This window comes from Lycium barbarum, chromosome 7, assembly GCF_019175385.1.
Source record: "Lycium barbarum isolate Lr01 chromosome 7, ASM1917538v2, whole genome shotgun sequence".
Classification (NCBI taxonomy): Eukaryota; Viridiplantae; Streptophyta; class Magnoliopsida; order Solanales; family Solanaceae; genus Lycium; species Lycium barbarum.
In genome coordinates, this window is record NC_083343.1 from 27,913,511 (window position 1) to 27,926,857 (window position 13,347).

General features: G+C 35.9%; 2 protein-coding genes across 2 annotated transcripts; both read right to left on the reverse strand.

Annotated features, from left to right (window-relative positions):
- Positions 1–4,910: 4,910 nt before the first annotated feature.
- LOC132601433 (uncharacterized) lies at positions 4,911–5,937 on the reverse strand. The gene is made up of 3 exons (XM_060314513.1): positions 5,588–5,937; positions 5,351–5,445; positions 4,911–5,251 (listed from the first exon to the last, which is right to left on the reverse strand). Exons 1-3 carry the CDS (start codon positions 5,935–5,937, stop codon positions 4,911–4,913), a joined length of 786 nt encoding a protein of 261 aa, XP_060170496.1.
- Positions 5,938–7,255: 1,318 nt separating this feature from the next.
- LOC132603334 (pollen receptor-like kinase 4) lies at positions 7,256–11,545 on the reverse strand. The gene is made up of 3 exons (XM_060316346.1): positions 10,573–11,545; positions 8,340–9,023; positions 7,256–8,122 (listed from the first exon to the last, which is right to left on the reverse strand). The coding sequence occupies exons 1-3, from the start codon at positions 11,207–11,209 to the stop codon at positions 7,470–7,472; spliced, it is 1,974 nt and encodes a 657-aa protein (XP_060172329.1). The 5' UTR covers positions 11,210–11,545; the 3' UTR covers positions 7,256–7,469.
- Positions 11,546–13,347: the final 1,802 nt, after the last annotated feature.

The window sequence follows — 13,347 nt, forward strand, 5'->3', positions numbered from 1 at the left end:
GGGTCAAGATTGAGTCAAACAAACGTATCAAAGGCCAGATTCGATCCAAAAGTGAACTATCCAAAAGGTTCTTCAAGAACCAATCAAAATTCGCAATTTCAAAAAAACACAAACATAATCCATTAAGGATTCACAGAGTTTTGATCGTTAATTGGAATAAAAAGCAAAAGCAAAGGTTACTTACGCCCTGTTTGGGATGGATTAGGTGAAAAATGGTTAAAGCATTCAAGCTTTGCCTTTCTTTGTCACACAGACCAGTAAAAGTATGATGCGCCTGAGACTTTGCCATTTTTGGCGATGATGATGAGGAAAGAGAGAGGCAGCGTTTATGGTTTGGGGAGGTGGAAGAGAGAGAGAGAGAGAGAGACGCGTATAAATGACAAGTTTGGTCATTATTGTATTTTCAGCCCTTTTGACCCTTTTCCAAGCTTGGTTAGCTCATTTTGACCCGAGGGGACCATTGACACGCTTCCTGAGGTGTCTAGATTTGATTCGGGTGACCCTTTGTAAAATTTGTGCTTTAAGCGAAAAAGTGTTGACTAAAGTTGACTTTTGGGTAAACAAACCTTTTTTTAAAATCTATCAATTCTGAGAGGTCTGGATGGTCGTTTAGAACATAAGTGTACATTTGGTTCAGTTCCCAATGCACTCGAATGCATTTGGGGACTTGGGTTGGGAAATTGAAATTAAGGTATCGGGGGTTGACTCCTTCAACGAGACCTCCGTTGGAAATTCTGAGGCCACGGGCTCGTTCGTAGCGTGTTTATATATGTGTCTATGTGTATGGTATGTGAGCAAATGGCCTAAAAAATTACTCAGAAAATTGAATTAAATTGTGAAACTTGGGTGAGTTTTATGGTGTCTGGTACCTGCTTTGGCGGCACCAGCACCCGGCAGCGGTACCGCTGGAGCAATAAACCTGCCGCTGGAGCGGTCTAAGCATTTTAGGCTTGACTGCTGAAGCAGTCTAGGGACAGCTGAAGAGGCTCCGCTGGAGCGGTCCCAGTGTCGCCAAAGCGGGTGACGGGCAGTGTGTATAATTAATGAAGTGTTAAAAGCCTTTAGACCCTCATTTATTTTCATTTTGAAATTAGAGCTTTTGGGGACTGTTCTTGGAGATATTTTGGGAATACTTTTGGAGGTAAATCTTACTATCCCTCTTCTATTTCATTAATCTAAATCACCATAGATTCCCCCTTTCCTTTAATAATCCATTAGTAATGGAAGATGAAAGTGGGTTTTGATGAACATTTTTCTCTAGGCTCATTTTTGACCCGAGGGGACAGTTGATAAGCTTCCCGAGGTGTCTAGATTTGATTCGAGCGACCTTTTGTAAAATTTGGGCTTTAAGCAAAAAAGTGTTGACTAAAGTTGACCTTTGGGTAAACGGAACTTTTTGAAAATTCATCGATTCCGAGAGGTCCGGATGGTCGTTTAGAACTTTTGTATATATTTGGTTCGGTTCCCAATGCACTCGGATGCATTTTGGGACTTGGGTTGGGAAATTGGAATTAAGGTATCGGGGTTGAATCGGTCAACGAGACCTCCGTTGGAAATTCTAAGGCCACGGGCACATTCGTAGTGTGTTTGTATGTGTGTCTATGTGTATAATATGTGAGCAGATGGCCTCGGGAATTAGTCAAAAAATCAAATTTAATTGTGAAACTTGGGTGAGTTTTCTAGTGTCTGGTGCTCGCTTTGGCGGCACCAACACCGCGGAAGCGGTACCGCTGGAGCAATAACCCTGCCACTGGAGCGGTCTAAGCATTTTATTGGGATTGACCGAGAAGCGGTTGAGGGACCACAGTGTCGCCAAAGCGGGTGACGGCAGTGTGTATAATTAATGAAGTGTTAAAAGCCTTTAGACCCTCATTTATTTCCATTTCGAAATTAGAACTTTTAGGGACTGTTCTTGGAGATATTTTGGGAATACTCTTGGAGGTAAATCTTGCTATCCCTCTTCTATTTCATTAATCTAAATCACCATAGATTCCCCCCTTTCCTCTAATAATCCCTTAGTAATGGAAGATGAAAGTGGGTTTTGATGAACATTTTTCTCTAGGCTTATTAATGATGAAATTAATGGGGTTTATGCTAGATGTTGATGAATCTAATTTTATTAATCATATATCTTCCATTTTTAATGTTGAATTTCGGAATCAAAGAGTTAGGGTTTATACCCAAATTGGGGGTTTTGCTTCAAATTCGAAATTGGGTAAATCTATGAGTTAATTTAGCAATTAGTGGTTGGGTTATGATCACCTAGTGCTTAATTTGATATTTTGCTTCCGAATTTCCCCTGTTGCCCTTGTGGGCCCAGTTTCCCCAATTTCTAGGGTTAGGTTGACCTAGATTTCGAATATGCCTAGACTACTTTGGTTCTGAGGCTCAGCGGAAAGGCAAGGCAAAAGAGTGAGTTGTTGGTGTTTGCGGTTCAGCTATCCAGGTAGGTTATGGCTTACCCTTGGTGAGACTACATATAGCGAAGCATATATTTAGATTATATTGTCGGAGACAGCATGTGAACCTTCGGGTATCAAGTTAGGTTGGACATTGCCTTAGGTTGGTCCCTGTTGTGCGTTTGGGGCTAGCCACCCCGTTATGTTGTGATTTGATTATTCTATTGTGTAGGCTTGATGCCATGAGTTGTTGATAGATATTGGGTTCTATTTTATTATCTTGATTATGATGTTGTTAGCGTACCCATTGTTGGTACTTGTAATTTGGATATATTGTTAACGTACCCACTATTGATACTTGTGACTCGGATATATTGTTGGTGTACCCATTGTTGGTACTTTTTATAGTGAGCATGATTATTGATGTTGATACATGCATTGCATGCGCTGTCATTTTTCGTGATGCACTGTTGAGATACTGACGATACTTGATGAAACACTTTGATGAGCAGGGCTCGGTTTTACTTGAGTGATGTAAGATGGCCGATATCTGATGTTAGTTCCGGAATCGTTGATTGAGTGAGTGCATGGACTCGGCGGGTCCCCCAGAGTGGTGCTGGTGAGAACCCCCGTGGGTAAAGATCCGAGATCACGTCTGTTTGTTGGGCTAATATCCGAGACGGGTGGCACTTAGACTTCGCGAGTCACACTGGGTTGTGCTACCGAGATGTTAATATTTCTGTCCAGAGTACATGTGTACACAACATTTGCGTGGCATTGCATTGCATTCATGCACTATTGCATCACATTGCATTATGGCTTGATTTTGAGATGTTCTGGTGTTGTACTTGTGATGTTGGATTCGGAATTGATACTTTCAGACTTGGCACATTTGGAATTAGATGCTTTACTTAGGTAATGACATGTACTTGGATTCGATTACATTTGATTTATACTTGTTGGTTTGTCTGTCTATCTGCTTTATTATCTGAATTGTGTTAGCTATGCTTAGTCGGCCGATGATGCCTACCAGTACTGTTGTTTTGTACTGACCTGTACTTGCTGCATTCTTTTATGGATGCAGAGTATTAGACAGGTTCCACTCTTTTCCCTCGTGATTGATTGGCGAGGCTGCTGTTGAGTCATTCCAGGGTGAACGCGATGACGGCCGCTACCCGGATGTTCTTTCCTTTACTTACTTATCTTATTCTTATTTCGAGACAGTTGTATTATGAGACTTTATCATCCTTCAGACTTGTAGTATTTAGTTAGTGCTCTTGTATGAGTTAGACCAGATCTATGGGGTTGTATTTAGTATTTCCGCACTTTATCTTATATGGATGATTTGAGACTTTTACTTATATTTATTTCTTCCGCCTTTACTTAAATTGGTTATATTGGGATAAGGGTTCGCCTATCGCGGTGGGAACGATAGGTGCCCGCACGTCCTAGTAAAATAAGTCGTGACATGGTATGTTTGGTTTTGTAAAATGAGGGAATAGAAGGGGTATTGCCTTGTTATGCGCTGATCTGGGTCGGGTCATGCCCTTTTGGGTAGGGCTGGGTCCAGATTTTAAATAAAGAGGAAGGGGCCTGGTCCTATACACATATGTAGATATACATGTGTGTATACGTATACTCATGTGTATATCTATGTATACCTGTATAGTGGGAGGGCATGCATGCAAATATTTAATAGATGGTCAAAATTAAAGTAATGTCCATTAATTGAACATTTCAATTATGACCTAATTATAACGAATTGGCCAAATTAGGAGCTAATTTGCAGGAATGATCTTAATTAAGCTAGTACCATGAATTTGGCTATTTAAAATAACGCCATAATTGACATAATCAAACAAATCAAATGCTAATGACCTTAATTAACTTATACCAATGAATTTGGTTATTTCGATTAAGGTCATATTTGAACTAACAATTAGTCATTTCAATTATAGCCATTATTTGTCATATAGTTATCAATTTATAGAATTAATCACAATTAAATACTCAATTAATTATGATAAAACTCTAATAATTAAATATGTAAAAATTGAGATTTGAGGAGTAAAATTATTAATTCTTTTAATCAATCAAATTCCTTGAATTAAACAACGTAAAAATATTTGCTAATTGACAATATTCCCATTTGGACAATTAAATAAATAATTATTGTAAATTGCTTTTCTCTTGGTTAGATTTAGCAAACATATCATGATTGTTCAATAACATATAAAAAATATGTAAATTAATTTCTGAGTCTACCAGAAACAAAGCCACTCTAATTCTCAAAAATAATATAAGGTAATAAAGAATTAAGCCTATTAGCCATAATTTTAGAAATGATCTTATTGGTACAATTACTTAAGATAATAGGTCTAAGGTCTGCAAAGGTAATAGTTTACTCAATTTTAGGAATTAGAGCTAAACAAGTATAAGAATAATACTTAGTCAGAGTTTTCCAAAAACGAAGTCTTGAACAAAAGCAAGTATATCAAATTTAACAATATCCTAGCAAAATTTGAAGAACATATCATTAAATCCATCTGGGCCTATAGAAATGTCAATATTCATATTGAAAACACCTTGTTTGATTTCATCCTCTTGTGGAACCTTTGTAAGTGTGTCATTTTCAGCATCGGTGATGATCATTGGGATTTGGTTCAACATATTGTTGTCAACTTCAGGATGGTTCAGGTTGAATTGCCTCTTGAAATACTTGACTATAGCCTTGTTGATGTTGTTTTCCTTTTGGATCCATTTGCCCTTCTGAATTTTAATTCTATAAATTTGAAGCCTCCTACTTCTGTTTTTAAGGACACTGTGAAAGTACTTGGTGTTTTTATCTCCATCTTTGAATCATTTCAATTTAGTCTTTTGTTTAAGTATTGAATTTTGGATACTGAGCCATCTCACATATTCAGCATAGCCTCAATTTAGATTTTCCCTACCTTGTTCATCATTTTGTTCCATATCTAAGCTCTCTAGAGTTTGAATCTTAGCTTCCCAAGTTTGAACATGTTCAAAAGCATCACCAATGTTGGTCCTGGACCATTAACTTAGTAGTCTACTAAGTCTTTTCAGTTTACTCTGCAGGATCCATATGGGATTACCTCTAATATGTTCACTCCAAAAGGTTTGGACTATTTCCAGGAAATCAGCTTGCTTAGTCTAGAAACTTGAAGTACTCTATGCTACTTCCTTGATCATTATAGCATTTGAGCAATACAGGTCTATGATCAGACCCAGATCTGGAGAGGTGCCTTACTGAGTTATGAGGAAACAACTGTGTCCATTCATCATTTATAAGGATTCTGTCTAACCTTTTCCATACTCTCTTACTATGGGGGAAATTGTTGCACCATGTGTATCTTGGACCACTGAAGCCAATGGCACTGAGATCACTGTCTTCCATACAAGTAATAAAATACATGCTCTTATGAGTTCTGTGAGGCCTGCCACCCAACTTCTCATCCGGATCCATAATCACATTGAATTCACCTCCCATGCACCATGGACCATCAATGAAGTTATTCATGTCAATAATACTGTCCCAAAGTACCTCCCTTCCGCCGAAGTACATTTAGCATAAACAGTTGTAACATATGTCCTTTTTTCAGTAGGGGTATTCTTGAGCTTCAAAGTAGTTTGTTGGTCATTGTTAACCAAGATATCACTACGATCAAAATCTTTCCAAAAATACCAATTTTGACCATTAGTATTAGCTTGACAATGATGAAACCCCAAATATCTTTTGTAACCATTGATTTTGTTCATATCACTAAAAGGCTCTAAGATTGCGACAAAAGTCAATTTGTTGATGTTGATAAAAGTTCTTAGTCTATGTATAGACTTTTTGGTCCTCACCCCTTTATATTCCAAAAGACTGCACTAATCATGGATAGTAGGGGGAGGGACACTTCGTCTCTTGTTTCTTTCCTGTTTGTGATGCAGTTTGCTTGACATTGGCCTTCCTTATTTTTTTTTTCTGTTTCTACTTCTTCCTCTTGTATCAGAATAACTTGATAATCACCTTTGTTTTCTCTGGAACCAATGGAGTCAACTGAGAGAGCATGGTTTCTACCAAAAATTCTGCTTTATTGTTTGCCTCTTTTACTGGTTTCAGTGTTTTTGTTCCTCCTTTGATTTTGGATCTTGGTCTGCTTGATATCTTCTTCTTGGTTCTGTGAAGTGTCTTCCTCCTATTGAATCTTGTTTTTCTCTTGTCTTCCCCCTATTTATTTGTTCAACTCAACATCGCACACCACTTTTATTAAGTAAATTACACGCATCTTTATACTATTTACCAGTTCATTCAAATATTGAATCAAGTTCTTAGTTTTCATTTCAAGAAGTGTTAACATTTGTGTGTCAATAGTAGTTATCAGTCAAAACTTAACGTAAGCTCCACGTGTGTTTTATCTCTGAATTCTTAATATGATCTATTTGCAGTGATTGCTTAGTCGTTTTTATTATAGCGTAGTTGAGTACGAGCAGGCAACTCCAAATGGAATTACTCATTTCTTTTCTACCCTACAAAATTTTTTGTTTAATTTCAATAGATTCATATAATTTTGTGAATAGATTGGACCAATTAAATCAGACCAAATGAAAAAATCTTCAATGAGGCAACCTAATGTTAATAATCTGAGGCGCTTAGTTGTTTAAATGAAGAACAAGATGAATGAAAAGTCATCCCAATTTTTTATATACAACATAATATAGTTTATTTATTTAAAGATAACAATTTTGCATAGTAATAATCCCAAATAAGCTTGATGAAGAACAAGAAAAGAAAAGAAACACACCTATACTATAGATTCATAAAGGACAAATTTACATGCAAACAAAAATTAAGTAACTTCATTTTCTATCTCTTATTTTTCTTGTTTTTCTTTTTGTTCTTTTTTTTGTAGTAACCCCACATGGTGGTTCAATTGATCCTCCACCATGACCAAAAAAAAAATCATACACCCAAATAGTCATGCAATATGCATCCAAGAAAATCAAAACTTCCCATGTTATGATGAGTTGATCAAAAAACCCTAAACAATTGAAATATTTTGAATCTTATCTTGAAGTATGCATATTGTCAGCTTCAGTAGTTGCAGCAGCAGCAACAACAGTAGAGCAGAAATCACCTTTCTCTTTTACTTCATCAATCCTCTCTACTGCTTCTTTTATATCCCATCTCTTCTCCACATCAACCTCACAACAACTTAGTCCAATCTTCAAAAGCTTCATCATTTCACTCTCACAGTCTTTTGTTCCTTTCATCTCTTTATCAAACACCTCTTTTTCTTCTGATGAGTCCTCTCCAAGAATAGAGTTAACCCAAAATGCTAAATCATCAGTGTCTTGAGTTCCCTTACCTAAAAGATTGGAAGGGAATTTTCCAGTCAAGATCTCTAGGATTAACATACCAAGTGTCCAAACATCAGCTTTCCTGTTGATTTTCCCTGATTGTTTCAACTCTGGTGCTTTGTATGAGATCATGTGTTCATGAGCATGTTCTATATTTACCACTGGTAGTAAAGCATAGTCTGTGAGAACTGGTTCAAAGGTTTCTGTTAGAAGCACATTTGAAGACTTGAGGTGACCATGAGGTGCTGTCAAGCTTGGTAGCTCATTATAGAGGTACAAAATTCCTTTGCTTACTCCTTTGACAATTTTCAAACGAGTTGGCCAATCTAGAATTTGGTTCCCACGTGATTTGCTATTACCTGAAAAATAACAATGTGCGGAGCATGAAGCAACTATATAATGTACTAAAATGTCTTTTGAATCTTGTGGTTATAAACTTGCCATGTAGGATATTTGAAATGCCAACTTACTAAATATGGAAGGCACTCTTTTTGGGACAGACCAAAAAGAAAGTAAGACACTTAAAATTGGGACAGAGAAATATAAATTAGAAGAAATATAAAGTAAGATAGATACCATGAAGATAAACTGCAAGGCTGACATTGTTGACATACTCAAAGACCAGAAGTTTCTCTTCCTTTCTATAATAGAAAGCCAAAACAGGAAGCAAGTTCTTATGACTCAATCTTCCAAGCCTTCTCATATGTTCATGGAAGTCTTCCTTGCCAATTTTGTTCATATGTCTAAACCTCTTAACAACCATGATAGGACCAGTGCTAAGTGCAGCTTTGTAAGTTGAACCAAATACCCCACTTCCCAAAACTTCAGCAGAGGCTTTCAACAAATCAGGCAAGTCAAATTTCTCAATGTCATCTTTCAAGAAGAGAAGCTTTTGTCCTGCAACTTCAGCTCTCTTGACATCACTAGAACGATCAGGAGATGATAATGCAGCAACTTGGCCTTGTTCCATTTTGTTTAGATGATCATGAGATGAAGGGATTAGTTTTTGGTCTTGAGTGGTTGGTGAGCCACTTGATGATCCTCCTAATACTACTTCTTGTTGTGGATTTTTCTTGCGACGGTTTATGAGTATAAACACAACAATACCTATCACAACAATTACCACAACCACAATAAGGGCAATCTTCCAACTAGATGATGAAGATGATGATGATGATGGTGATGATGATGATTCTTGTTTTTTTTGTTCCTCCTCACTGCATGATTTTGATAAAGGTGGGCCACAAAGACCATCATTGCCTGTTTTATAAGAACAATAAGAAAATTCAGTTTTGTTATCTAATCTGTGTTCAAAACAATAAACATCGTTAGTAAAACAATGTTCACACAGCGAAACAATATTTTTAATAAATCGAGAAAACAAAATGACAAAAAAAAAGTATCCAACACCATAGAATTCACTTTCACCTTGCTTTTTCCTAGGCTTTGCCTTAGTTTTCAACTACTGAAAAATTATAGATTTTTATATCTCCTCTCTCTCTTGCATTCTGCATCATTTTTCAAAAGCAAAACATAAGTGTCCAGTGTGATTTACTACCGCCATTTTAGTTTGCTGAAGTTCTGCAATTTGCATTGCCACTATTGCAGAATAGTTTTCATTCTATCCTGGGAGGAATTAATCCATTAACCTTGGCAACTGTGAGGGGATTAGATTTATTAAAGACACACAAAAAACTTGTGGGCTCGGAAATTTCCGTTTCATCTACTTTCTGTTCTTAACGTTGTTTCTGGCTTTTTCATTGTTTAAAAAAACTAGTTTTACTAAAATACTGGTATGAACGCTTAGAGATAACAAGTTACAATATAGAAAAGCACTTATGTTCATTTAATATATCTCTGCTTTTTATGTAAATATTGGTGGTCGAAGATAATTTTCTTCAATTGTTCCTGCCAGATGGCGATCTCATATTCTTTTTTACGTAGTTCTTGTTATAATCTTTTGTTTTTTATCTTGTACACAAATATTGGTGATCGAAGATAATTCTCATCAATTGTTCCAGCCAGTTGACGATCTCATATAATCATATTCCTTTTTACATAGTTCTTGATATAATCTCTATTTTTTTTTTTTAATCTTGTATGCAAATCTTTAGAATTATTGTCTGGTTGTGAAATTCAAAGGACATGATGATATAGGATTGCAAAACAACAGAGTATCCGATGTATACATATCTACTTAATTAGGAGATCATAATCATAAACAAAGTGTTTTTATGGACAAAAAATGAGGAGATGTTTTATTTTAAGAAAACAATTAGAGAATGTTAACACGATAATGAAGCAACGACATCTAGTTAACAAACTTTTTAAGAAAAACTACTGATTTCTAATATTTTTACAGGAAGTGATGTGTCAGATACATTAGCTACCAATAACATAATCATTTTAAAACTTCGAAAAATAATTAAACGTAATTGCACAATGTAAATATCTTTTCATCTCATTGAGAAAATATATGATGGTGATGCTTGTCTATTAATTAAGGAAGAAATAGGAGGTAAGATGTTATCTCTCTTAATTAAATAATATATCTTTCTCCATAAGACCATCAACATATGTTTTCAAAATTGATTTTAATTTTAGATGTCAATGTTCATGGACATGCGTTTGCATAAGAACAAACTGGAAGATGTTTGCATTAAAAGATGAAGGCTGCAAATAATTTACTGAATACTTTTTATGGTCTTTTTTTCAAATACTAAAAAACGAAGTACCATATAAATGTGGAAAATAAGCACAAATATAAGTAATAAGTAAAACTTACAAAGACAAGAGGGAGAGTACGTACCATAAAAAGAAGGAAAAGTTAGTTTTGAATAGGAAGGAGGAATTGGACCCTCAAACTTATTGTTTCTAATATTCAAGTCCTTGAGTTTTGGCAATTCACCGATTATGGGAGGGAGTTGTCCTGTAAATTGATTATCTGATAGGTCAAGTTTCTTTAAATTATTCATCCCTTCAAAGATCTTGCCATCAATTGGCCCAGAGAACTTGTTTTTTGAGAAATAAGCACTCTTTAATAAAGGGAGTTTATTTAAAGTTGGCAAAGATCCTTCAAATTTATTATCTCCCACACTTATGCTTCTCAAATTTGTCAAGTCTTTAAGTATGTCCAAATCAATAGTACCACTTAGGCCAAGATTTTCAAGATTCAAACCCATAATCTTTCCATGTTCGCAAAAAATATTCTTCCAATTAGGTACATTGTTCTCATCTTTGCAAGGTGGTGTACTTGTATTCCATGATGAAAACGGATCACCATCGAACTTCAAAGATTGACGAAACTTGAGTAGAACATCAGTCTCTGATAATTTTCCCTCTGATGGTATTGTCACAAATGCTAATGTAGACATAATAAAAAGAAGGAGGACATGTTTATTGTTTTTGTTTTTATTTTTGTAGTTTTTTTGTGTAGTTTGTGCCATGATTGCATAGAGATCGAAGAGAGAGAGTTGGCTTTAATTAATTTTCTTTTTCTTTTTTTTAACTTTTTTCTGGTGCGCGCACTTGCAGGTGCGCGCCCTCTCAAAGGGCTCCTACAAATGAAAGAATGCTACCTTTATGGAGTAATTTTGAGGCCAAAAGAAAGGTGGAAGAAGAAGAATGTTTTGTGTTGCATGCAAGGAGAGACAAGACAATGAGTTTGAGAGTTAGTTGGAAAAATGGACAAATGTGAAGTGGGGAATGTCAAGTTGACATAGTCCTCTCTTTCTTTGTTAATTCCCTCAGAAAACTACGCTTTACCCTTTGAAGTCTCTTTGAATGAGGTTCTCCTTGGAGTTCTTTTAAAAAAAAAAATGAGATTGTGTTGACTAACAAGTTTAAAGAACTTTTATATTATGGTATATATTAACATGTTGTAGTAAATTATCTTATTTACTATTAAAATTGTTATTCCCACTTATTGTTTACTTACCCGTAAAAACTTTTTAGATGACTTAATAGTACTACTACAACAACAATTATTCTTACTACTACTTAGTCTCAAACAGATTGGAGTTGTATTATGAGGATTCATCATGAAATAGCTAATTTTACACTGATTACCGCCTACTGTAATCCTCATCCTTTATCCGACTTCATTTGTAAGTTTGACACAGTTTCACGTGTATTGTTTCATATAAATCATATATTTTTTGCACTTAAATATTTAAACATTGATAAGATCTGAACAAAACTAAAGATGTACATCTTATAGCAAAAAAAAAAAAAGAGTTCTCCCTTTGATTCATTTTGTTTGTCGATGTTTAACTAGGCACCAAATTTTATTTTATTTTTCAAAAAAAAAAATGACTTTTAACAAATGCTACAAAGTACCGTTAGACCATGATTAAACATGCCATGATATTTTTGTAACTGTAAGTAGGGGTGTTCATGGTTCAATTTGGTGCAGTTTTTGCTTAAAAGAAAATCAAACTAATTAAGTCAATTTTTTAAAAATGTTTAACAAAAATCAAACCAAACATAATAATATATATTTATAGTTCTTGGTTTTGTCGATTTTTGTCGGTTTGAATTGTTTTGGTGGTTTTTTCATCTCTATTTAAGGTTTTGAACGCTAAAGTCAGGAAGAATTTTGGGTATCAAAATCTTAAAATTTTCGGTCCCGAGGTTGAACAAAGAAGAAGAAGAATGGAAATGTCAAAAAAACCAACAACATACCCAGTGAAATCCCACATAGTGGGGTCTGGAGAGGGTAAAATGTACGCTGGCCTTACCTTGGGAGGTAGAAAGGTTGTTTCCGATAGACTCACGACACAAAGAAAAGCAGTTCAAAGCAGTATAAAAGACATGAAAAAATACAGTAAAAAGCATGAAAAAGTTATCTATAAAATAAAGAAGCATTAACTACCACATAATAATACGATAATTGAAGTACAAGAAACAACGGATAGTAGCAGAAGTCGAAGGACAGAAAAACTACAAGAATAAAACTACGACTAAGTAGGACAATGCTCGACCACCTACTAGACTTCTACCCTAATCCGTGTCCTCCATACCCTCCTATCTAAGGTCATGTACTCGATAAGATGGACCTGCGCCATATCCTGTCTAATCACCTCTCCTCAATACTTCTTCGGCCCACCTCTGTCTCTCCTAAAACCATGCCCACCCAACCTCTCACACCTCCGCACTAGGGCATCCGTGCATCTCCTCTGCACATGCCTGAACCATCTTAGCCTCGATTCCTGCATCTTATCCTCCACCGCGGCCACTCCCTCCTTGTCCCCGATCTCCTCATTTTTAATCCTATCACTTCTAGTATGCCCACACATCCATCGCAGCATCCTCATCTCCGCAACCTTCATCTTTTGAATGTGAGAATTCTTGACTGGCTAACACTCCGCCCTATACAACACAGTTGGTCTAACCACCACTCTGTAAAATTTTCCTTTTAAGTTTTGGCGGCACCTTCTTATCACATAAGACTCTCGATGCAAGTCTCCATTTCATCCACCTGCACCAATATGGTGTGTGAAATCCTCGTCAATCTCACCATTTCCTTGGATAATAAACCCGAGATACTTGAAACTTCCTTTCTGTTGGATGACCTAAGTATCAA